At 44.3% G+C, this 27,392-nt stretch overlaps 1 protein-coding gene across 1 annotated transcript in view; it reads left to right on the top strand.

Moving 5' to 3' along the window:
- Ephb1 (EPH receptor B1) overlaps positions 1-27,392 on the top strand; it is a 432,751-nt gene that overhangs the window by 309,413 nt on the left and 95,946 nt on the right. The window contains exon 6 of the mRNA XM_057767268.1: positions 26,189-26,313. Within this exon, the coding sequence (XP_057623251.1) occupies positions 26,189-26,313 (125 nt within the window). The remainder of the gene's footprint in view (positions 1-26,188; positions 26,314-27,392) is intronic.

Below are 27,392 nucleotides of genomic sequence, written 5' to 3'. Positions count from 1 at the left end.
TGGCAAGAGAATGAAAGAATGAGTGAATGGATGGGTGAACCATGTACAGATAGAAAGATGGGTGACTGGGTAGATAGAGGAATGAGTGGTGGGAGCATTACCTGTCTTTGAGAGAGAGAGAGCTGGAACACCGATGGTGCTTTCGTAGAAAAGCCAATGAAATGAACTTCATTTTCCATTATACTCTTGTTTCTCCAGAGTGCGTCCTTCTCTGGGTGCATGCTACAGTGCTACAAAGTCCTCGGATAGACAATAATGGCAGACACCTAGGACCCTGAGTAGCTCTGCAGCATGCGTAGATCAGGACACATCTTTCTGTCTCTGTTTATTTCTTCCTCTCCCCATCCTTCCCCATTATTGCTTTCTACCCCTTGTAGAGCCATCCGTTTCCTTTTGTATCTGTGTAGCCCATCCATTCATGCACCAGCTCATGTGTTTACTCATTCATTACGAAGAGAGAGTTATTTAGCACCCACTTTATACCGTGCTGTGGATGCGGATGCCGTGAGAGACACAGTGATACTGAGACACAGTTGCTCATCCCATGGAGCTCATTAATGGGATAATTTACAAGGCGCTGACCTAAAGCGCAGAGTTGTAAGGTGTTGTGTTCTAAGCATGGCGTGCTATACACTGGCAGTAAAAAGAGAAAGAAATGCTTGTCCCCTGTATGGGGGAACAAGACTCAGAGGGCAAGTGAATATCACATCTATAGGTGACAGGGGTCATCAACAGTGAATGGTGATCTTATCTGTAATTATATAGTTTTAATAAAATGGTCTATAAGGATAACTCATTGACAGAATAACAGAAACTAAGTATCTTTCTTTGCTTTCTTTCTTGTTCCGTATCCCCTGACTTGACTTCCTTTTTTGTTCACTCCATCCTGTCCTACTCTTATGCATCCCATCCTCAAGCTTGTTCCACCCCTTTTAATATCAGGCATTTTTGATGGCAGATGATTCTTGGGTTAATGCTGTCAGAACTGAGAAGAAAAGAAAGTGTTATGGGAAAACATGGCTATCCAGATGGCTGTGCTGGTGTGTGTGTGTGTGTGTGTGTGTGTGTGTGTGTGCATGCGCATGTGGGGCATGTGTGTGTTCATGTGGTGTGTTTGTATGTATGTGTATGATCACGTGTTTGTATGCAGAAGTGTATAGTGAGAAAATAAGAATGGAAGTGTAGAAACCTCCAGCTGGTGACCGTAGCCTGGTGCCATGGAGACAAAGGTTGGGCCAGTCTGTCTTTCCCAGAAAATGGAATGGCATTTTCTGCATTATTGCTGAGCTTGTAACATGGGCAGTCTTTGTTAGCAAGTATTTCCCTTGGAGAGTTAAGGCAGGAAACTGACTGAAATATTTTTGTGTCCCAGCTTCTGGGAATAACGGTCCTGCCAGGCTGTCATGTTACTCCGGGCTTGGCTGTCTTTTCTCTCTCTCTAAGCATGTGCGAATAAACCTGCCACTTATATCAGTTTGCTTTTATTTCTTCCCCTCCCTTCCCTTCCCCTGCTATTCCCGAACCTGCCCATCTGCTTGTCTTGCCATCTGCACCTTCCCGGGCTTCAGTGGAGCAGAGGGACCAGGGCTCCTAAAAGGGGCCCTGCGTTACCAACATTCAAAATATTTATTTTTATCCCCACTCGTTTAACGCCTGTGCAAACACATTTCTCGTGCTCTTTATTCTCTAACAGATCCTTTATTCCTAACCTTCCCCTATTTTTTTTTTACTTCATTATAACCTTCCAATATAGAATTCTTCTTTGATAATTCTGGAACTTTGAAAGTTTATAATCGGCAAGAGAATGATGCAATAGCTTCTCGGTAGCTTGTGTTTCATCTAAAGCAGTATCAGATTGGCTAATGGCTACTAGTCTGTGTGCTGTGTAACATTAAGGAATAGTGTCTATTTGGTGACTTTGTACATGAGTGCAAGTTGTCTTCAGCCGGTGGCATTGTTTTTTTTTTTTTTTTTAAGGTAGGAATGACTAAAATGAATACTCGACCCCATGCCTTTGCAAGAACAGTTTAGAAATGTGAGCGGCTTACCATGTGTGCACCTTACCATAGTTAGGAGACAGTCCTGAAACCTCAGTGTGGGGAATGAAGTGGGTGGACCCGTGTGTAACCACAAGTCATAACGTGTCTAACCTTCTCGGGACACCATTAAGTACATCTAGTGTTGGAGATAGGTAGGATAGCCTTTCCCCACTGCCCCGCTTTCCCCGGCCTTACAGTGTGATCCATGTTAGTGTCTGTGGCTGCCACTCTCCTGAAAGTAGATGGCAGACCAAAAATCTGACCAAGAGAAGTCCTGAAATCAATCATTAAGTCAACCTGTGAGTATTACCTGAGCCAGGAACTGTGGACTGATTGGGCACTACTGGGTGGGTCCGCATGAATAAGCAGAGTAAAGGTTACCATGGATACCTCTTATGTGTATTCTTTTATATTCACAAAGAACTATGGGTGTGTAGCCTCATTTAATTCTCATAATTATCTGATAATTACCCATCCTTCTGATAACGAAGTAGAGGTTTGTGGGGATTTGGAGAATCTAAGATGGAAGGGTGTGGCGAGAGTGAACATGATCTCACATCCTGGTTTCAGACTTCCTACATCCTATCCTAAAAGTAGATGGTTTCTCTAGGTTCCCCATTTAGTAGTTCATGACAGGAGACTTTTCTGCTCCCCCCGGCAAAGAATTCTGTAATTCTCTTGCATGCCGTTGGGCAAGGGGTCCATAGTTCTTCACTCAGACTCAAGCGTGATGTGACGCCACCTGTGATTCAGAGTCTCTGTCCTCCATCATAGTCCTAATCGTGAGATTCCAGGACCTTGGTTGCCTTGATTAATATCATGAGAGGAGGATCACCCAGGATGCAGTCGGGGCAAAGACGTTCTGCTCCTTCTGAGCGCTTCCGGTGTGTCCACCCCTAGCAAGCTCTTTGCAGAGATGTAAGTCAGATGAAGAAATCAGGTTTGGAGTGTTTTAGAAGTTTCTCATCATCTAAAGCACCAGAGACTAAATAGTGTTCCCAAATCTCAGGCTCAGGTTTGTGACCATTTTATCTTCAAACCTATCAGAAATCACATTATGGGGGGACATATCACCTATAAACTCTCTCTAAGCTAGTGCCATGTAGCTGGACCACTTTAGCTGTCAAAAAATGTCCATCATCTTTGGTCAAGGCTGGTCATGAATTATGCAAGTTCAGATTTACGTGAGGGCTGGAGGGATGTCTCCTCACACTGAATGCAACTGCTGTGAGTTTAAAACAGGCTGGGTCAGGTAAAACTCTCCCTGTTCCCGTGGCCAAATCATCTGCAGGGAGGCTGGTATCATCACCAGCACCCACAGTCATTCCCCGGCACCTGGCCTCAGATTACTTTGATGGCCGGATCATCCGACCGTCAGAGAGAAATAAGTGAATGACAAGCATCACGTCTCTCTCTGCTGGCTAGCCCCAAAGTATCAAAGTCAGGGAAAGGAGCCCCCAAGAGCTTGGGAGTGAGGAGATGAATCGTACCAAGGCCTGGTTTGAGGTTATTCAAGCCAAAGAGAACAAACTCAAAGGCCAGAAGGCCAGACAATTATGGAAAGAAACCAGCTGGGCTAGGTGAAAGGCAGGGGGGACTGATGGAGAGTGCAGAGAACGGCAGGACATACAGACAGCCATCACCCTGTTCCAGCCAGTGTGGACTGCCTGATTTGCTAAATATGGATTTCAAATGTTGACAACTGACTAGAAAATTTTAAGTACTTGAGAGGCAAACAAATCCAATTCTGGATTTGGGCTGCTGGCTATGGTTGGTAGCCTCTTATTCCAAGGGCAAATCTGATTTACCCAAGCTTTAACATGAGCTGCTTTGCTGTTGAGGCGCATTTTGCCTGGGGCAGGCATTTTCCTCACCTCCCGGGCTCACACAGGATGTCCTAGGCTGGATATCCTCTCTGCTCCTCACATGATTCTCAAAAATTCGTTTAACTGTCAACATCTCTCATTTCTCACCTGTGAAATGAAAACCATGATAACCTGCCTCCTGGTACTATAGCAACAAGTAAATGGGACAGAAGATGGAGAAATCACTCTACGTCCTGCCAGGGGCTGGGAGATTAGCATCATTTCTGGGGATATGTCCTGAGCAAATTGCTGGACTTTCCGTCCTCAGATGTTTCCTGCTAAGGCCTCTGAGTCTCGTTGTTTGGGATTGATGTTATCTGTATCCATCTGCCCATGTCGTGTTGATTGGAACAGGAGTTAGAAAGGAGGATACCAAGTCTACATCAATGAGATAATGATGAAGGTGGGACTCAGTGGTGCCCAGTATCTCACTCAGGGTGGTCCTGCAGCTCAGAGATGCCCTCTGCCTCCTTTACTTTTAAACCACGTGTGTGTGTGTGTGTGTGTGTGTGTGTGTGTGTGTGTGTGTGTGTGTGTAGAAGCACCACTGCCTCCCTTACTCAGATGATTCTATCAGCTGGAGTTATAGGTGACATTTCTATTGCATGCAGTTCATGTATGGTCTGCTGAGCCGCTGCATGTGCATTTCCATCCATCATGTCCACAACACAGACACAATCTATTACTTAGTGTTGTCTAAAATAACTATGCTGTTTCTGTTGATAGTCACAAGCTCCTACAGATTGTCCATTTTCAAGGCATTTTTGAAGTTCTTAGGCAATTAAAATCACTCAGAAGCACCGCTTTTCCTACAAAAGAATTACCTAGAACATCAATGCCTCTGAATCCATCACCTAATTTGCATTATTCCTTGGTTAAATATAGTATTTGCATACATAAAGAATAATCTTTGAATATGAAAAGGAATTTACGATATTGCAATATATCGAGCTCTTTGGAGGAAAGATATTATGTAAATCTCAAAATTAAATATTAAAACAATATTACACGCTCCCTGTAAAAATGTAGAGCTTTAAGATCCCATATGCTGGAACCAGTTCATTTTTAAAGGCTGGTCTCATTGGAAAAGAGTGGGTGAGAATTGCTCCGGAGCAGGGAAAAGATTGCGTCAGGGCTTAAAAAGACTGGAATGACTTTAAAGAAAACCTTGAAAGAAGTAAATAAAGAAAAGTTTTTTTAAAATAAACCTTAAGGAAATGAAATTTTCACTGTTCTTAATTCAATTTCATAGTTTATTTCATTGCTGTTCTCTTGTTGCTAACTCCGGGCAGGTTCTGATTGTTTCTTAAGTCTTGCCCTTGAGAAGAAACTTGCAGGTGGCCTTAGAAAGGCCTTGACTTCAGAAAGGCCATGGGCAGGCACTGACGTATTATTGGTGGGACTGAGGTCAGCATGTGGCACTGTGGCACTGCTGATGTTCAGGGTTGTGGGTATCAGCCCTCTGCAGCCTTGGGGTTTTGTTTTCCCCTGCATGGAGAGCTCTGGGGAAAACGTAGGCTCTCTCATCACCAGCTTCCTTGGGAAAGAGCTACAGAGTACCAGGCACAGTGAGACTTTCAAATATGTGTTGGAGAGCTTTATTCCCCACAGAGAGCAATTGATACAAGTGTCTGGCTGGAGCTGGAAGTCTACAGGTGACGTCTTAGGACCTCTTCCAGATCAGCCAGATGACCAGATATCTTCCTCCGCGGAGGCTCCTAAAAGAACTTAGAGAACTAATACTTACGATGATGCCATGAGCCACTCAGAGGAGCAGAAAGAGATTCAGGTACCCTTACAGGGGGACTTGAACATTTGGATTTTGGAAATACAATCATTTAATGTAACCTTTGTGACAGCTGTGCAGGTGCTGGCTCAAGTCCTACACATTTTCCATCTACTTTCTTAACAAATTTTATGCACTGACATCCTCTGTCAATCATATTTTGTTCAGACACCACAGACACAGCAGGGAAGAAACCAGGTAAAGATCCATGTCTTCAGGGAGCTTATGTTAGTTCACAGCACCCACTGAGGCCAGGCTGAGAGGCCCAGGACAGTTGTAAGAGGATTGGTGATTCCGCTGTAACTTGAAGATCTGAACCCTACTCCTTGCCTGAGACTTAGGATATAAACCCATGTAAATTCCAGAGAGCACTTCAGTTTCTGGTGTCAGTTGTTCTACAGCAACTGTGCTGGATGGGATGGTTTATTGCTAGCTTACTGGACTAGCTTGATCTTTATGTGGGTCGGCCACACAAAGATCGGGTTTCAGAATTCTTTATTTCTGGTACTGAGTTACAGCTAGTGATGCTGAGACCTAAGAAAAGCTCTCCCCTGCACCACTGCTAAAATGACCAGAGTGTCACCAGGAACCTGGGGACTTGTTTGTTCTTCTTACACCATCTTGGATCAAGTACTATGAGTATATGGCTTGTGAGATGACAGTGGGGCTGCTGACAATGGATGGTAGGGAGTTCCTAATCCATGCAAAGTCCACATGAGACATAAGTTAGGTTATGAAATATCTATCATTGGCATTGTGGTCTTGGCAAAGAGAGTAGAAGGTTGGAGAGGGCTCCTGATGGTTGTTCACTTCTGTCTTACTTTTCTGTTGCTGTGAAGGGATACCATGACCAAGGTGTCTTATAGAAGAGTTTATTGGGGGATTAGAGCCCCCAGAAGGTTCATGACCATCAAGTCAGGGAACATGGCAGCAGGCAGGCAGGAATCGTGCTAGAGCAGTAGCCGAGAGCTTGCATCCTGATCTACAAGCATGAGGCAGAGAGAACCAACTGGGAATGGTGTGACCTTTTGAAACCTCAAAGCCCATTTCCAGTTACATACCTCTTTCAACTAGGCCACACCTCCTAATCCTTCTCAACAGTTTCACCAACCAGGAACCAAACATTCAAATATATAGGCCTATGGGGTCATTCTCATTCAAACCACCACAACATTCCAGTGGTAAGCACCCTCCACGAGCGAGCCAACTTCCAGAAGACCACTCCCTGAAACTGTCATATTGACTCTGGAAGCCTGTGTCTAGCTAGATGCTTAAAACATAGAAAACCTTCCACAAATGTTAACCAATAAATTAATAATGAATGCCTCAGTCTTCTGAAATCAATTTCCAGCGTCAACAGATGATTTAGCTTCAGCTCCCTCCGTGGTTTCTCCATCAGGCATTTCATTCTGGGACTAGATTGGAATTAAGTCCTTAACCCCTCCAAGTGCTGATGAGGTGTGGCACCTCTTATGTACTATATCCCTCAAGGTGGCCCTGTGGGAGCCACTGTACTATGACCTGGCCTGCTCTCCTTGGTCCCCACTGGCAGAGAACCGCTAGTAGGCAGACACAGTGGCTGCTAGCTGGGATGGCATTCCAGTGCTGTTGTCTGTCCACCTGCATCCCAGCTCCCTGCCTGTCATTTTCACAGCGTCATCCATGTTAAACAGGCAGGAGCATGAGGGGTTTTTGAATGCAGCAATTAACAAAACAGTAATCAAGCTAAGTGTTTAATTTCAGAAAATTAACATCTTCTCAGAGCGGATGTGAAAGACGGGGGAAAAGGCACAGCAAATGTTCTGGGTAAATAAAGGCAATGCTGGACCACAAGTATTTTGTAGAGGAAAGGGGACTCTACCAGCAAGCACCCCAGGCCATGGAATCAGTGTCTGCTTAACTATAGATTGATAGTTATAGCATCAAACTCTAAGATTTTAAAACATGCATTTCCTTCTTTTCCTTTTTGTTCTTCTTTTTTTTTTTCTTTTAGGACATAAGGACAGAGCAAGGGACCAGTCATGTTCACTGTGATGTATCCGCCCCATAGAAAAATCCTAGTGTGGCTTTGTCCTTCCTTAAACATTGCTAGCCATATGGATGACATAGTGATTCCTGGATGGGCAATAAAAGGTGTGTTGTGTGTGTGTGTGTGTGTGTGTGTGTGAGAGAGAGAGAGAGAGAGAGAGAGAGAGAGAGAGAGAGAGAGAGAGAGAGAGAATGTGCTCTCACACACGTTATAATCATGTTTCTTCTGCTGAGTCCAGCAGGAAGAGGACCAGATCTCATTCCTCCAGGCAATTCCTGTACCTCAGCACCGTTTCTTCTGCTACAGTCTCCCATATGCCTTAGATCATATCCACAGAATCCACAGACACTGCCTCATAAAACGATGGCATTGTCCTTTGCAGGGTGAGGTTTATGTACAGAGAGGGATGCTTTTAAAGAAGAGGGTGTACAGGAAGCTAGGTAGAGATGGGGCCGTAAGGTTTCCTTGGTGTCTGTTTCCTCCTTGGGGATGAGTGCTGAGATTGAAGATGGGGACAGCAAGGCAAGCGTCTCTGTGTGGAGGATGCTGTAAGGTCTGAGGCAGGCTTGAGGCTTTGTGATGAGGTGCCACAGTTAATAGGGAGAGGTGGGGAGCTCTCAGGGGTTACAGTGAGCTCAGCGTTGCCTGAAGAAGCCCTGGAAATGGTGTACTCACAGGGCTGCAGGTCCTTGAGAGGAGAATGTAATCTGACTTAATGAGCAGCTTTCCTTGAGGGATCTTGCAGGCAGCTGACATTGAGAACAAAGAAAGCGAAGCAGGAGAATGAGACAATGGCTAGAAACCACCCAGGAGATATCCCAGGGGCTTCCCGAAGCCTTTGGAGACAGCATCTAGAAGATAGGTGCAGGCCTACATATAGTGAATTGTGGAGGATTTGAGTGCCTGTTCCAAGTGTTGTTTATGCAGCTGGATATTCAGGCTTCAATTTTCTCTGTGAAGTGGGAAATAAGTTTGCTCGCCAAGAACGATGGGGATCGTATTGGGGCTGAAGAGTTGAGGGGAATGGAATAAATCTAATGAACAGTTACAGAGGATGGGAGGTGGAATTGCCAGAGAAACCTGGGTCTCTAGAACATGTTGAGAGCTCATTTGAAGCTGATAATCATGTGTTTACAAAGACACCCCCACCTCCTGCATGCCTTACCCTTTTGTGTGGCATTTCTGGCAGTCAGGGTGCCCCCTGGAGAGCAGACCCTACAGGGGGACCAGGGATCTATCTTTGGCTTGAGTCTTGACAGTTGTATGATGTGGAAAGAGGAAGATGCCCATGCTTGAGGGCAGGAGTATCTCAGATTACATCACTGGAAGGACAGAACCTGAGCAGGACAATGAGCAATATGAATCAGAGGGGGGCTGGTTACTCGTGGGTGGAAATGGGGCCAACAAGGGCAGGCAAAGCCAGGAGGAATTACAATGTGTCAGCAAAGATGGTGCTGGGGAAGTAAGTACACTTGGTGTATAATTTTGAAAATGGAGTAACTTTGGGTGAGGTGAAGTCCAAGCGCACACCATGGGCTAAGCAGACAGGGGAGAGGTGTGGAGTTGAGGGAATGAAAGGTGAGTTACTCAGGGAGAGGACATGGGATTCACTCTCTGGAAAGCAAGGCTGGTGGTGGAGGGAAAGGCAGAAACAGCCATGCATGGAGAGGCGACAGAGGGAAGGGAAGAAGTACCTGGTTGTCTCAGGGCCGGGGCAGTTGTGGTCCAGATGTGTGGCGCTTCTGCATAGGTTGCAGAAGATGCTGAGAAATAATGTCAGAGAGGTGATGAGAGACAGGAAGGACACAGCCCACTTCCTGCCTCTGAAGGGCAGATGGAGTACAATGGCAAAGGACCAACACTGAAGAAAGCTGTAGGGCAGAGGTGCCTCTGAGGAGAGCTTTTCCTCACACGGTTATAGAGAGAATGCTGGCAGAGGAGGTAGTGGGAACTGGTTTCTGAGCAACCATTTTGGTAGGTCCAATAAGAATGTGCTCCTTGAAGGGATGGTAAAGCCAAGGTGGAGGGAAGAGAGATACAGTGGGGATGGTGGAACCCAAGGAGGAACTTACAGTGTGTGTTGCAGGAGGGTGACCGGCTGCTAGGGAGCCACTCTGATGAGAAAAGGGCCTGGGTCATCAGACAAAGGGGCTTGGAGCTCTATGCCCAGGGGAGGACAGAGCAGTGGTACCAGCCTTAGGGTGACGACAGAGCAGTTTCAGCCGCTGTGGGTACTCTGCTAAACATGTCTAACTCAGATATATGGAGGGAGGAACCAGGACATACAACCCACTGTAATGTATCTTCTGTTGCCTCCAGAGCCTGCCAGCCCCACCAGGGTGGTAGACTTCCTAGTGAGATATTCTGTGATCAGATATCAGCCCAAGGGGCCCACACTCATCTTTAACCAGGAAAAGCAGTTAGACCCCCAGGAGGCAGCTGAACAGAGCACATCAGATAACCTAGAGGCCCTCAGGATTCTGTCCTTATGTGCCTTAGCCATGATCCTGGCTGACAACCGAGGACAGCCTCTCCTGACGAGTAACTCCCCACCCTAGCCCCAACACACACAGCTCCACGGGGCCCCACAGCTCCACGGGGCCCCACAACTCAGATCTGCTGTCGTTTCTACAGGAAATTCTTATTTTCTGAGGTATCTTTCTGGTCCCCTTGCTAGGGGAAAGGAGCTGTGGGGATGGGCCAAGCTGGGGTACCAATAGCAGCATTGCATGGCAGGGCTATTGACTGGAGCAACGTTCTCCACCCTTGCATGAGAGGGGTTGCAGGGAGCCCCCGATCTCTCTGGGAATGTAAGGATCCCTGAAGATAGTAAGTGACTTGAGCTAACTGCCTCCCACTCTCGTGCAAGGCATCCTCGAGGGATGGTGGAATTGCTGAGCTCCTGAGTGTAGGGACAACATAGACGGCCAGCTAGCATCAGTCCCGGAAAGGAGGCCAGGCTATTTCTGGCTCTGCATTAACTTGCTGGGGACTTAAGGAAGTTACTTTCCCTCTCTTGCCTTCAGCACTCTAATCTGGAAATCCGAAGAGTTGACAGAAAATTGAATGACCGGGATGTCTTCTCAGGGCTTAACATTCCGGATTTCCAGATTTGTAGATAAGCAGTTTCCAACCCTGAGCACGCACCAGATGCCTGTGAAGGGCTGGGTGCGTCCTTAAGCCCAGATTACTGAGTCCACCTCTCCCAGGTCTGTGTTTAGCCAGGAGTGGGAATCAGACATCTGTATTATTACCAGGTCCCTGGTGATGCTGATCTGGGACCCCATTCTGAGAATTGACATAGTGAGGTGGATGGTCTCAGTGAAGAGTATCTCCCACATACATGAGGCATAATAGAAGAAATGAGATTCCTTCATTAAACCTATATTTTTTCCAAAAAGATGTCATCCACAGATCCCAGGAATATGTGCACAACACACACATGTACAAGAGTGCACACACATGCACTCACCCCTTTGGCTTGGAACCCAACCCTTAATGGAAGGAAGAGCTTATGACTCTGCCTGTGGGCATGAAGCTCAGTCAGCTCACCCAGCTCAGCCCTCACTTTTTGTCATGGAGCCTACCCTGTGACTCAACCAGTATCCCATGGCAGCAATACCTCCTGCATGTCCAGGATGTCCTCTGACCTCAGGTAATTCCAGGTTAGGGAGGGACTTGAAAGGAAGTGCCAGAGTTAACTCCCAGAATAAAACATGAAGCCAGTGTTCACAATAGGAGAAAACAATAAGAGAAATAATTAATTCTGCTTTTGTATTCATATCCAGGCTTGCAACTAATTGCTTATTTGTTTAATCTACTTTGACCAGAAGTGTTACTGCACCAAAAGTATTTAATGAGTCAGGCTTCCTAATGTAAAATTCAAGCATATTTGTGCAGTGGGATGAGTTTTCATCGGCAGAGGGACAGCCAGTTCTCAAGGCGGGGTCTTCTTAGCCCAGTTTCTTTCTAGAATGGAAATGTCACCAGAAACTCAAGTCATCAGGGTGCAAATCATTCTTTGCCACCAGTACCTGTGGACCTGGACTCTTTAATTGGCATTCCTACACAGGTTTGCCCCCTCTCCGCCCTGTGGATATGTTTTCTGTGAGAGAAAAGATAACCAGCCACTCCCAAAGGGCCTCTCCTAATTCTGTCATTCATACCTTTCTAGGAACTCACACAATTTAACCCCGAGGCTCCAGGGGGACTTTCAGAGGTTTCCAGCAGCTTAGTGTCCTCCAGAGATAAGGACTGACTCAGAACTCAGCATCCTGGGTTTCATCATCTATGCAAATACGGACGTTCTATCGCTACTTCTTTAGAACTCCATACTTACCTTTGTTCCCTGCCCCCCTTCCCAGGATTCACAGCTCCACTTCCCTTCTCCCACCCTCTTCTAAATACTAATACCAATGTCTGGTACAACTAAGCCATTTTCTGCCCCTCCCTCTGTCCTCTGAGGACTTTGGAGGAGATCCCAACCTTTGCTGTAAAAGCAAAGTTTTGTCATGCATCTAAAATATGGTTAATGATACTGGTTTAATGTGAAATGGCTAAAACCATGCCTCCTACCCTGAAGATCTTACTCTAGTGATGGAGAACAGAGTGGCTGGAAAGTTAGATTATAGCATGCTGATTTCCAAGCCAAGCACATTCCCCAATGACGCTGTCAACAGTGAGAGCTTGAGATGGGCAAAGTCACACACGACAGTGCTTTTAAAGGCTCACAGTGACATGAATGTGGGTCACAGTTAAACATGAGAAGCAGGTTCCTGAGCCTGCAGTGATCAATGCCTGCCACACCTGTAAATGTTAAGGAGAAATTTAAACTTTTCCCAATGGGGAGCCACTAAAGGTTTTGGGGGTGTCAGGGTAACATGGGTAATGTCAAGCTTCAGGAAGGCTGGTCTAGCAGTTTAAAGTAAAGAGGTCTGTAGGTGGGATATGAGTTCTGGGGCAGTAGGATGAGGCTTATGGAGAGTAACAAGATCTGTGAAGAGGCTGTGGTAGAGCCGTAGACATACTCGGGTCATGCCACTGGGTGTCTAGGGTATGGATGGCTCCCTCCCTCCCCACAGTCATAGGTTGTCTTATTCTCAGGAACTAGGTAGGCACTTCTTTCTTCCTAAATTGCTTCCTGGAGAAAACAGGCAGACTCCAAACTTCACATTCCACAGGGAAGTCATTCCTCTTCTGGAATGTGTCTTTTCCACCTTTAGCCCTGTTTGGTTTGTCTTTCCTGTCTCCATCCTGCTCCTACCTAGCACCTCCACCCTGACTTGGTTGACACGTTTATTTATTGCCTCGAAAGTATTTATGAAACAAATATCCAAGGCCGCCACTGGGTTGGATTGTGCTTCTCACATTTATCTTGGAGAGCTATGCCCAGGAATTGATTTGCATGTGTGAGCAGTGCTGGTCCCAGAAGGAGAGTTGCAGGTGGATGCCAACTACCCAGCCTGACAGGAGTGCTAGACCACACATGGCACAGAGCATTTGGAAATTTCATAATGTGAGGATTACCATTCCTGTTGCATGGATGAAAAACACAAGCTTCAAAGATGTTAAGTCTTTGGGTTAACTCAAGATCACAGAGTAAACAGAAGGCCAAGCAGGGATAGGAACCGGCATTGTAGGACCCAGAATACAGCCCTCCTTCATTTCTGATAATTCCTACTGCTCTGGGCTGCTTATTATTCCTTAATGCACCTTTCTTCACAGCTGTGGTCTATAGTAGAGAAGGCAAGTTATGAGTCCAGGGACGACTGGGCTGGGAAATGATATTCTAGACAGAGAATACAAGGATGGTATTTCCATATGCTCCAGCAATTCAATCCTAGGTTTACCCTCAAGAGAGATGCTAGCATATGCCACACAGAAACTGGTATATGAATGCTCACAGAAGCATTATTCTGTGTGTGTGAGTGTGTGTGTGTTAATATGTGTACAGGTGCCTATAGGAAGTGTAGGTGCATGTGGAGGTCAGAAGATAACCTCAGGTGTCATTCCCCAGAATTTCTCCACCTTGTACTTTTGAGACGGAGTCTCTTGCTGTCATGGAGCTTGTCAGATAGACCAGGCTGGCTACATAGCAAGTCCCAGGTACTCACCTGTTTCTGCTCTCCCAGCACTGGAATTGCCAGTGTCCACTAACACACCTGCCTTTTGACTGGGGAGGTGACTGGTAAGCAAACACTTTATTGATGGAGCCATTTTCCCCTGACCCTGGATTATTCTTCTTTATGATGTTTACAAACACTTTCAAATAGGTCTAAGATACATTGTGATCACATTTATGCCCCATTACTCTCTTTTCTCTCCTACTCTCCTGTTAATTTTTTCTTCCTTCTTTCCAATGAATCCCTTTTACACCCCCATGTCGTGTGTGTGTGTGTGTGTATGTGTGTAGGTCTTTTGCAGGTCGCTATACCTTTTGCATATTCTGTATCTGTGGCCATTGCACATCCAAATGACAGCATTCCATAGCAGTTTTCTCCATCCTCGAGCTCTTAGAATTTTCCTGACCCTCCTCTATGTGTTCCCTGGGTCTTGGAAGGTGGTTTAGAGCTGAGGATACAACAGTCACTTTTTTAGTATTTTGATCAGTTATGAGTCTCTGTCACCCTGTACAACAAAGAGGCTTGTATGGCCCAGTCTGAGAGCAGGAGTAGTCTATTGGTATAAACATAAACACGTAGACGTCAGTTTGGCTACACGAGGCATCGATAGAACATCCTCCCAAGCATCTGTGGCTTCTCCATATGTAGGCTTGTGACCCACTTTACAGTAACAGACATGTGTTCACCTCTGGAATGACCCTCATATTCAGTTGGAAAATGGTTGATTGCCCACAAAATATTCTTGCCACTATCGTACCAGTGTGTGCATCTTGCCTGCCTAGTCAAAACTATAGTACAAAGGATCTACAGCCAAGAAAGACGGTTGGTGACCTCTCTCTCCTTGCAGCCTACGTAACCTGCCTAAAACCTTCTGGCACCATGAGCTCTGGCCATCAGGAAGGATGCTGACAGTTCAGGGCCAGCATTATCTTAACAACCCCAATGTGGAAGCAACTGAAAATGGGGTACTTATGTTAAAGGTGCCCATTTACCTAGTTCAGGATGAGTCAGCAGTACCTCAACGGGAAGAAATGGTCACAGTGAGGACCAGCTCCTATGAAAGGGCCAAGGAAAATGACCCTACCGTGCCCACCATGGGTTATGGTGAGACTAGGAACCTCTTTTGTGAGTCATTTGAGAAAACACAGATAGGAACTCCTTCAGACTGAACAGGCCATCCATCCTTCAGGAAACTTTGAAGACTGTCCTTTTTTTTTTTTTTTTTTTGGATTTTTCGAGACAGGGTTTCTCCGTAGCTTTTTGGTTCCTGTCCTGGAACTAGCTCTTGTAGACCAGACTGGCCTCGAACTCACAGAGATCCGCCTGCCTCTGCCTCCTGAGTGCTGGGATTAAAGGCCTGTGCCACCGCTGCCCGGCTAAGAAGACTGTCCTCTTAAGCAGAGTAAATTAGAGGAAACTCAGCAGCTTTCCGAGCGGGGAGAGATGGCCTGAAAACTGGCCCTCCCTGATAGGATTCCCAGCCACAAAGAACATTGTTTCTTTGTAAAAAAAAAGTTTGATGACCTTCAAAAAGTCCAAATGTCTTATTTTCATAACTTCTTCAATCATTATACTTCAACAGAACAACTTAATTTTGAGTGGATTTGCACTTTGCTGTGAATGTTCTTTAAAATTACATGTAAATATTTTCAATGTCTGAAAAGTGTATTAACATAGTAAACTTGTATCATTTGTTAGATCCCAAAGTGGATTATGGATAAACCTCTTGATGGAATTATTTTGACCCAAAAATCAATTAAGAGATTATGAAGTAATTTCTAATAAGCAAAGATAATGCATCAAAACTAAGTAATTATCATAGAAGAAGAGCACATTTATTCTTATATTTTTGAATTGGAAATGATTATCTGTCAAGGGAAAATATTTCTATTGAATAAGGGAAATAAAATGGGTAAGAAGCGAACCTTGAATGTGGTCAAATCAGTTGCTGAACTAGGGGGTCAAGACACAGACCATCCAGGTGGCACTATCAAGGCTCCCATGCATCTGGACTCTAGGGTCCATACATGGAGTGATGAACTTTTAAGATAGATTAATGGCATCTCAGATGCCATAGGGTCTTAAGCCTCACTGCCCCCTTTGGAACCTTTTGTAAAAATAGAAGCCTGATAATTGCTTGGCTTGATACCCATCTCTAGTACTGTTGGCAGTGACAAGTGACCAATATTGGGCTGGCACTTGTCCTGTGTTGTGACTGTGACACTTTCCAGCTTGCCTTAGGGCCATCTTATCTGCAACTTATCCGCATCCCACTTGTCAGAACAGGCAAGAACATTCTGTATCTTTGATGTATTGCATACAATACCCTCTCTTGGATCTGTCTGCTACTAAAGCAATTGGAGAGTACAACCTCCCAGAAGTCTTCAGTGGCAAAAACAGAGACAAAGGACTTCAGTCCCTTGACCTGCTCCTGCTTCCTCTCCATCCCTGAGCCACTTGTTAACCGCTTTTAAGTTTTTCACTGATTCTTACTTCCTTAAAGGCACTCTGGATACTGACAGTAGGCTCTCCTAGTGGGTACTCTTCAATCTAACTTGGTTTGAACCCTGGGTAATTTTTTATCGGGGACAGAAGAGACCTTCCTTGCTTCTTGTTCTCTTTAGGATCATGTAGAACTAGCCTCTATTTATCTAAAAGGGACTGCGGGGCAATTTTGTTTCTGTTTAGATTTTTCTGAGCACCTCCTTTTAAGGCCAAACATCTTTACCGAGACATCAGGATCTTCTTTCCAAATAGCCCCCAAACTAATTCTTTCTTCTTACCTTTTCTGACAAAAAGGCTCTTTTTTTTCTCTAAATTTGAATAATCTTGTGAACTCTTCATTTTCATTATTTCTGTCTCTTGGTAGAATGTTTAATTTACTCAAAAGCTTTGTGTGCCCTTGCAAAACAGATTCTTTCAAGCATTCAGTAACACCATCTTTTCCTCTGAGGATTATGTAGAAAAGACTGCCCTGAATTGACTGTTGAAATCAATGTTTTGGGGTGGGAGGGTTACAGGGGTCGCCTGCTGGAATTAATCTTCTCATCTGCCTTAGTTTTTCTAGAAGCTGTTGTTTGGATGAATGAATCCCCAAGCTTATTTTTATTTTTACTTACCTGACGCTTTCATCGCACATAAAAGACCAGATTTAGGGGTGATGTTTGCCCTTACACAAGGAAAACCAAATTCACAGTGTAGATGCTGCTGATGGCGGGGCCTGGCTGTAAGTTGCCCTAACTTTCATGCAGGGAGATCAGGAAATGCTCTGTCACTTTCTCCCATGTGCCAAGCCCTATCACAAAGCATAAGACAAAGGTCCTTGTATGGGACACAGTTTTCTGAAGGACTTGTGACCATCAGGTCATCACTATCAATCCAAGAAATGTTGACCAGGATGGCTACAACCCCTTCTCCTGGATCTGTGAGCTGCTAGGTAGCAGCTGGGGTGGCCAACGCCATCTTCAGAAACAAGGGCATTCATGCTTTGGGATGCTGGTTGTTTCTCTCTGCCATGCCCTGTGGTTCTTTACATTCTGACCCCTGCCTCCACTGAACTCCATGAACCCTGAGAACGAGGTTGTGATCTTTTTTCTCTGACCCCAGTAATCAGAGCAGGCATGCTGTAGTGTTTGATAAGTATATGGAGTTTTGAATGAAACTTTTCTGAAGATTAGAGGTATAGAGAAGAATCAAGCCCAGGGCTAGCCTCAGACTATTGGGGTTAATCCTTCAAAAATTCATTACACAGAATTATACAAAATAATGGCATTTATTGTTACATATTTGTACATGTATATGATACTTTGATCACATTTATTTCCCATTATCCATCTTGTATTCTCTTTTCTTTTTCCACCGGTCCTGTTCTTCTCCGACAGTTCTTCACTTCTGTTTTCCTGCATGACCCTGATCTCAGTCTTACATATGAGATTTTCTCTGTGAATCTTCTCTTTCCAAATTGGGCCTGTTGATTGCCAGCTCAATTGATTTTCCTGCAAACGATACGATTCTGTTCTTTTTGTGTGACTGAGTAGTGTTCCCTTGTGCATTAATGTGTGTGTGTTTGTATGTGTGTGTGTCTGTGTGTGTGCGTGCACATTATCTACTGACTTTAATTCCTTCAGATATACACGCAGGAGTGGTGATCTGGATTGTATAGTTTTGATTTTAGTTTTTTGAGGAATTTAAAAAATAGCTATATATAAATGCACATTGCCACCAACAGTGTGTAAGCCTTCTCCACCTGATCCTTGCTAGCTTTTGTTGCTTTCGTTGCACACTCTAGTCAATCTGAACAGGATGAATGGTGATCTCAATGTGCATTTGATTTCCATTTGTCCCATAGCCAAGGGTGTCACAGGGGTTTCATGTATTTATCCGCCATCTGTGTGTTGTCTTTTGGAAAGCACCTGTTGAGTCTAGTTGCCCATCTATTGATTGGATTGTTTGTTCCTTTGTCTCAAACTTTTTGAGTTCTCTATATCCTCAGTATCACCCATCAGGTGAGGGGCTGGCAAAGACTCTCTGCTGTTGTGTTGGTTGCCTCTTCACTCTGCTGTTGTCTCTGTTGATTACAGAAGCATTTTAATTGAGGAACTCCATTTGTCACCCCTTGTTATCCTCGTTTAGCCATGGAAGTCCTATTCTGGAAGCCATTACCTATGCCTGTATGTTGAAGATTTATGTTACATTTTCTTCTAGAAGTTTCAAATTTTGGGTCTTAAATTCATACAGTTTCGAGATGAATTTTGTGTAGAGTGAGAGGGAGGTGGGGCTCAAAATTCAGTCACCTACTTGTGGCTGTGCCATTTTCTCAGCACCATTTGCTAAAGATGCTGCCTTTTCCTTAACATTTATATTTTTTCCATCTTCATCAAAATCTGTTTCTGTAGCTATGTGAGTTTATTTCTGGTCATTTCTTCATTCTCATTGTTTTACAGGACGATTGTTGTACCCATTCCATGCTTTTTTTTTATTACTATGGTTCTGTAGTGTAATATAAAATGGAGTGTTTCCATGCTTCCAGTGTGTCTTGTTCAGAATGGGATCTTTTCTACTTCCTTAAGAACTTTAGGGGTTTTGTTTGTTTGTTTGTTTTCCAAGTTCTATGAAAAATATCATTGGAACTTTGGTAAGGATTTTACTGAATCATGAAACCCTTTCAGCAATATGGTTGCTTTCCGTCATCAATTCTGCAGACTTATGGGCACTTAGGGGTCTTTCTATCCTCTGACGTTTTCTTCAAAAAAATTTTTTTTTGGTTTGGGGTTTCAGAGTTTTCATTACAAAAGTCTCCTGGGTTAGGTTTATTTCTAGATTTTTGTTGAAGTTATTATTAATGCAATTGTTTTCCCGATTTCCTTTTCACTGAGTTCATTACCAATGTTTAGAGAATCTACTGATTTTCATATGCCAATTTTTGTATTCTGTCGCTCTATTAAATTTTTAAATAAAATTTATGATCTTATTGTTGAGTCTTGCAGATATTTTGATGTCTTCTTTTCCAATTTCTCCCTTGATTTCTTCAATGGCTTACTGGTGTTTCAGAAGTATGTTTTTCAGTGCCTGTGTACTTGCAAATTATCTGCAGTTTCTCCTACCAGTTATTTCCAGTTTTTCCCCTTTGAGGACTGGTACGATCCAAACAGATACTTCAGTATTTTTGTATTTGTTTCAATTGCCATGGATCTTTAAAATAACCCTTTTGGGGGAAGTTCCACAATCCACCGAGAAGAGTGTGTTTTGCAACTGCATAATATTCTGTAGATGGATGCTGCTTCCATTTGAGCTACAGTGCAGTCAACTGCTCATGTTTCTTCACTGATTTTTTTGCTTTGGATAGTCTATCTATTGGGGAGAATAGAATGCCAACGTCATCCAGTGTGTCAGCCAGCCTTTTTGCCACTGCAAGAATGTCTTAGAAAGATCACTTAGAGAAAGAAAGGCTTATTCCTATGTATGCTTGCCAGGGTTCAATCCATGTTTTGTTTGCTTCCCTGCTGTGAGTCTGTGTTGAAGCAGGACAACATGGCAACAGGAAGGCATGGTAGAACCAAGCTGCTCACCTCATGATGCCTGAGAAGCAGAGAGACAGGAAAGGGCCACGGACAATGTATTTCCTTCAAAGATCTACCCTTGTGATCTTCTCGGACCAGGCCCACCTCCTAGTGCCCATCACATGTCGGTAATGCCATCAGGCTATGACTCTATCAATGCCCTAACCTGTTGATTAGGTCAGAGCCTTGCTGGTTTGCTCACATCTCAGTAGCACCACCAGCCAGGGGCAAAGTTCAAATGCACAGGTCTTCAAGGGAAATTTCATAGACAAACCACAGCATCCATCATTATTATAGTGATTCCTATGTGTATCTTTATGGACAGTATCACTTCTATTATGAATTAGAGCATACTGAAATCAATGTGTGTATATTTACAACCATTAGATCTTCTTAGTATAATGTTTCTTTTATCAATATATATGACATATGTCTCTTTTAGTTTTAGAATGAAACTTAGCTCCTGGAGGCAGTGACCGGAAGGCACAGGCTCATCTCAGTGCCTGCACCCTCCGTTGCGAACTGATGGTCTCAGATGGCCTGAACCTTTGCTCCCTTTTATTTGTCTCAGCCTGGTGTGACTTTCCACTCACAGAACTCTTTTTTCATTGTTATTATTGTTGTTGTTACTTAATTATGTTATTATTATTATTTAATTTCTGAAGGTTTTATTGTCCTGGCTGATCTGATACTCACTATGTAGGTTCAAGCTGGCTTAGAACTTGCAGCAATTCTTCTGTTTCAATCTCTTGAGGGTTGGGATTTCAGGTTCGAGTCATCACACTTGGCTCTCAGCACTTTTGGGTCAGAGTCTTCTTTGGTTGCCAGACTGACTCTCTGGCCAGCCCTTGTTCATGATTTTGTTCCCAGATATAAGAAAATGAAAGAAGCTTTGATTTTCCCAGCAGTGAGCCCAGGCAAGACCTTATCTAGATGATTTCCCAACAACTACACGTGGTGATGCTAAGAAAGTTCCCTGTGTGCCTTTCTTCTGTGCGGGTTCTGATTCCCCTGCCTACTCAGCTGGACCCATGCATGGTACCTAGGCCTGTGCTACTGTGTTTTCTCCTCTTCTTTCACCTCTGCTCTCTGCCCCCTCCCTGTGCATAGCTACTGAGCTTGGTACTGGGATATTCTTTCTCAACCTCCGTTCTGCTCTCCAAAGCCTCTGAGATTTTTAAAGTCCATGTGCAGATAAACTTTAGTTGCTTTTTGTCACCGCCCACCTCAAGAAGTAGCTGCTCTCCTGCATTTGGTCCTATCCCCAGAGAAGATGGCCATCACTACGTTTCTAACCTACCATCTTGGAGTCTTCCATTTTTTTTTTTAATTTGTTACCTTCCTTTTGGAGACAGAGTTTCATGAGGCATAAGTGGGTCTTGAACTCACTAAATAGCTGAAGATGACCTTGAACTACTTCTGATTCTTTTGCCTCTACCTTCTAAAACCTGGCATTACAAACACGTGCCATCATGCTTGCTTTTCTGTGGTACTAGGGATTGACTCCAGAGCTTGGTGCATGCTCAGTGAGTACTCTACATTCCCAGCTCTAAGTCTTCCAGTTTTAATAGATGACATTTTATCTCTGAGACAGAGGGAGCCTGGAAACCTGTGTGTGATATGATACTTCTAAAAGCAGCTTCGTGTAGGCTGGGCTTCCCCATGGCCTACCAGGGGTATCTGAATGGCAAGATGTGGTAGGAAAGCCCTATAATCAGAAGCCCTTCAGTCATCCCCATCTTGGGTCACACTGGGACCCCCCAAAACATGTAGCAACTTTGAGAGACTGTGGCACTTTCTGGGCTACCTTCACTTCCTCACATAGTCCTGCCAAGGCATGCAGGATCTTGAGCAAGGCTAATGTATGCCATTCAAATGGTTAGCCACAGAGGATGTGGTTAAATCAGGGGTTCAGTTCCAGTCCCATTTTACCTGACTTAGCAATAAGATTTCACATATTCGGTCCCCCAATTATGCTTCCTTCTACTTGGTTTCCAGGCAATCACACTCTGAAGGCTTTGCTTCTATTCTATTGGCCTGGCTTTTGCAGGGCCCTTTGCTGTTTTCTCCTCATTCCCTACGTCTTAAAGCATCCACTCTACTAGCTATCTTCATGATCTGTCAGCTCTACTCCTTTCTGATTTATTGAAATGCTAATAGCTCCAACTTTACGCACACGTCCCCCTACCCAGTGTCTACACGGGATATCTAAGACACCTGAAATGTAATGTGTTCAAAATGGAACAGCTGGTCTGCCTCCCAGATGGCTTCTATTGATGTCGTCTCTCTTGTCAGTTGATGGCAGCTTTGTCCTTTGGTTCTTCCAAACAAAAACCTTACAGTCACTATTAATTCTTTTTCTTCTATATCTCACATCTATGGAGACATTCCCAATGCCAGTGTTCCTCAACTTGTGAGGGGAGCTACATCCCCATGACACTGTCACTGAGTTGGAAATAGAATAAGCCAAATCCAGGAGAGACAGATCTCTGATCACCCTAGAGAGGCTACCCATGACAGACCAATGGAGTTACCCACTCAAGGCCAGTAGAGTGCATCAGTGACTTCACTGGGATGCCAGCAGGAGCGTGGGTGACTCAAAGGCGGCTGCACCACTGAAAAGCCTACCCCGGCATGCATGACAACTCATGAAAGCTGCAAGCCCTGGAGCTCCCTGAACAATTTGCAGGCAGCTCCACCAGAGAGAGTCCTGTCTCTCAAAAATTGTTATTGCTTGTATAAACTTGGGGAAGGGCCTTGTGAATCTTGTCATTTCCTGAATTTCCTGGGGCTTCTGTGCTTTATGAGCTTTCTGAGTCTTATGAGGCTCCCTCCTCTCTCCAGGAAGGAATGATTTTCTTGGGAGGAAATGACGATGCCACATCACTCACTGTACCTAACTGAAATGTGCTTCAAACAGTAGCCTACAGTTGGGAAGTATTATCTAATGTAGAGCCTAGTTTATGACAGTATAGCAAACATCTCATGTAGCTTAATAAATTTCAACAAACTTATTAACCCATCCCAAACCAAACAAAATGTACACACACACACACACACACACACATCTGGCCCTCCCCCTTGACTGTGATGCCTTCAGGTCAGACACTCAATGCTGCCCCACTCTCCTGCACCTGCTATTCAGGGATCCCTTTGCTGACCATAGGCCAGCCGCGTACTTGCTACCCTGGTGTTCCACCTCCTCTTTCCCTACTTGGTTTCCCCACTTTACTTACTATTTCTTATATATCTTGCTATTTATTTATCATGTCTATACTCTGAATCCCTCCAGTAGAGAATAGGTTTTAAGAGGGTAAGAAACTTTACTCATGAATGTATGTCTAGAACCTGAAAGAGCAACTACCTGGCAGATACAATAGTAACTGTTTAATTTAATCAACACAGCTGTGTTATAATACCAAGGTAGGAGAGAAAAAATGCATTAGACAGTTGAGATGAGGGTCAAATGTTCTTTTAGCTTGTTAGATTAGTAGAACAAATATAACACCATCAAAAAAGCAAAGAGGGATTATGCATCTCCACAACAGAAATCCAGCTCTACATTCATGGTGAGAGAGAACATACCTCGGGGAAATCTAGAGTTTATATGCAACTCTAACTTCAAGAAAGAATATTAAAGACATGCTTTTGATCCAGAGGCTAATAGTCAAATTAATAGAATACACAAAATGCAGTAGATACTAGGTTTAAATTTAACTTGTAGTAGAAGCCCTGGAAGAGCATTGGGCTGATGCCTCTATCTCACGCCTATAGAGTTCTTGATAACATAGGCCCATTGAGTAAGAGATACAGTAGGTAGCAGCATGTCTTGCTGTGGCAGAAATACTTGTAGCAGCCACCTATTCTTTATAGCAGGGAAAACTCAAGTACAGTCTGACTTGTTTCATTAGGTCTTTGACAAGCTCTTATGCGCAACCAGGACTGTTCTAGATTGCTTTAGTTGGGAGAGTTGAGACCAAAGGGAAGAAGACAAATCTGAGATATGGATAAGGAAGATCCATGAGGAGTAAGAGTTACAGAAGCACAGAGCAGGGTGTCCCACATGTAGCAGGAACTTGGCGGCAGGTATTGGGTTGGGACATTTTAGGGGGAGCCATCAGACCACAGTAGTTATCCCGTTCCAGTGAAAGTGAGAGGGAAGGAAGGGAGGAAGGGAGGAATAAAGAAAGGAAGGAAAGGAGGGAGGGATGGAGGGAGGAAAGAAGGAAGGAACAAACGAATGAAAGAGGACTGGGTAGGAGAATGTTGAAGGAAGGCCACTAGTTTGTCCCTGGCTGCTTAGCCCCAAAATAATCACACAGAAACTGTATTAATTAAATCACTTCTTGGCCCATTAGCTCTAGCTTCTTATTGGCTAACTTTCGCATCTTAATTTATCCCATTTCTATTAATCTGTATATCACCATGTGGTTGTGGCTTACCAGGTAAGTTCCCAGCATCTTTCTCTAGCGACTTCATGGCTTCTCTCTAACTCTGCCCTCTTTCTCCCAGCATACAGCCTAGCTTTTCTTGCCTAGTTCTGTTCTGCTCTTGCCATAGGCTCAAAGCAGTTTCTTTATTTATTAACCAATAAAAGCAACACATAGACAGAAGGACCTCCCACACCAGGAGAAATTTAGTGCACCTGTATTATTATCATGAAGCCTTGGAAAGCTCATTGTAGAATCTTTGATTAGGCGTGCCTACTGGGAGAACCCATGTTTTACATAGATAGGTGGGCTACTTGGTGCTTAGCTGGAACTCTGAAGGAGGCAAGTCTCTTTGTAAATACACAGCACAGCATGTGAGGCCCTTAGTCGGTTTCACCCTTAGGTGTAGGCGCTCAGAAAGGTGCACTGCCATGGCCAACACATGGCGTGTAGTAGGCTTTGTGCAAACGAACCTCCGAAGTCCCAGAGGACACGCTGATGCTAAGGTGTCCTGGTAGCATTTCCCACACTTCTCACCCTGTGTGGCTCACACAACTGGGAACATCTTTAGAATGCCTGCTCACCTTCTCCTTCCCTGGCACATACTGACTTTAGTAGGTGCTCGAGTCCGGTGAACTGTGGGCAAGGCCCTGCCTTCTCCTTGTATGATCGGCTAGCTGTGCTCTGTAATTTCAGGTCTTGGAGGGAATCCATTAACTTAAGTTGAGGATAGTAAATGTCACTCAGCCATGGTCCCCAGAGAAACCCTTGTAAAGCAGAGTTCGAGTGAGGAAATGACCTTCATCACTGCAGAAGTGGCAAGACTAAACACAACAGCCCCCGAGCAGAGCGCAGACGGAGCCTCATCCATTACCCTCCTCTTCCCTTAGGAAGACAGCCCTCATTTATTATTTCCAGACTGTTTTCATTTTACTTACGCCGTGTGAAAAATGTTGAATTGGGAGATAAATATTATTTCCTAACAGAAATTTCATAATCATCTTTGCTGATCTTGGAATTATTATCCTGTTTCCAAACGTTTGCTTTATGTATCATTTCTTCGTTTGCATTTGTGAGTTCTTCGTTGCAAATGCTCTCACTCAGAGAGTGCTGATGGGGGTTCAGTTGCAGCTCTGTGTTCCTGTCTTCGTGAGGGATGCTGCCTCCTTTCTTTTGGAAGTGTATTAAAATCTTACACACAGAGCCAGAAAGAAATATTTGCTTGGATGTCCCTTTCTGTTATACGGTTACTTTGCACTAATCTGTTCTACTCTTGAAGTTCCTCCTTTGCCCAGGTTTCCTACCCTGCAGTAGCTGAGCCCATTACTGCATCATTGAGGGTCCTTCAGCACCTTGTATTTTAAAAGGCTTCTCATTTTTCCTGTCTCTTCCTCCTATTCTTCCAGTTCTCTCTTATTTTGGACTGATTTTTTTAAAGTGTGTGTGTTGACACATATGCCACAGTACGCATATGAAGGTCAAAGGTCACATCCATGGAGTTAGTTCTCATTCCACTTTTGTTCCGGTTTGGGAGCTTGAACTCAGGTTGCCAGGTTTTCACAGCAGACACCTTTACCTGCTGAACCACATCACTAGCCCTTGTGTGAGTTTTTCCTTCTGTGCCATAAATACACCAATTCACCCCAGCCCTGCCCACATATGTCTTCCTCTACGATATTTTCACCTTCTCTCTCCTCTGTCATCTCAATTCCATTTAGCCCACAAACCCCACAAAGAGTTCTGCAGACTCCGATCAGCTAATGAGAAAGCACAGAACTCAAACCCCATCACCTCTTTCTATTCTTCTCCTATCTTGATTATCTTTTCGGCTACCCTGTCTCTTCCTCTCTCTCCACAGCCCCCTCCACTGTACCCATCATGCACCAGGTCAGTGCTACCATGAGGAGCATCACCTTGTCATGGCCTCAGCCGGAGCAACCCAATGGTATCATCCTGGACTATGAGATCCGGTACTACGAGAAGGTGAGCCACCTTTGACCCCAGGCTTCTAAGGATCAGTGGGTGTGGCCAGTGGAGGTCATAAGGAGATAGGTTGGAGGACCATAGGGAGGAAGAATTGGGTGCTAGAAGGCAGGGGACCCCTGGGGAGAAAGCTGGGTCTGCCTTGTCCAGGTTCTTTTCATTGACCTGGGAGAGAGCCTTCAGATTCATCATCTGATAGTCTGGATACTACACTGGGCTGTGGAAACCACTACCCTTCCTACAGCCATGTATTTTCTGTCCCAAGGAGGATGTGATAAAAGCCACCTGGTTTTATTCACCTTCAGAGGATTTTGGAGTCTTGTAAATGGTTGTTTTCCAAGTTGTTGATCCCATGCCTCCAACTCAAGCTTATTTATTTATAAATGATATGCATGTATCGTGACACTAACGTGGAGCGTAAAGGGCCTGCAGTTGGACATTTGAAAGGATGAGATAAAAAAAATGAATTGACATAGCAATTTGTGTGTTGCATTCCCTGACTGCTTGTCAGCAGCTGCTACTAAGGGCTACCCAGGGCATGAATTGCCAAGAAAAGGGAAACAGTGCCCTGTAGGGCTGGTCCCTGGCCTGTTCATCATCCATGGAAGCAGGACATTCTCCACAGGGCTGAACTGCAGCATTTGCAAAAATCCTGGGAAAATACATTTCTTCCTGAACTAACCCAGCACACTGTTTAGAAAAACACCAGATGCATTTGTTTATTTGTTGAAGAGTTTGCTCTTGATACTATTTGGGAAATCCTATTCTAGGAGATTTCAATGAACAAAAAGTCCTGCTATCAGAAATCTTGCTTCCAAAAAGAGGGAGACAGACTAAACAGTGAACATACAAAATATATAAATGATTAGCATGTGAAAAATAGTAGCATAAAAATATAGAAGATCTGGTAGGGCCCTCAGAGGGTAAAGGTATTTTGTGAGCAAGCCTGATATCCTGAATTTGATATCTAGAAGCCAAATAAAAGTTGAAAGAGACAGTCAACTCCTGCAAATTGTCCTCTGACCTCTACACATATACACTGGTAGATATACACCCCACATCATATAGACACACAGAGA

The sequence above is a fragment of the Chionomys nivalis genome, chromosome 4, assembly GCF_950005125.1.
Source record: "Chionomys nivalis chromosome 4, mChiNiv1.1, whole genome shotgun sequence".
In the NCBI taxonomy this organism is placed as follows: Eukaryota; Metazoa; Chordata; class Mammalia; order Rodentia; family Cricetidae; genus Chionomys; species Chionomys nivalis.
This window is presented reverse-complemented; position numbering and strand designations above follow the sequence as displayed.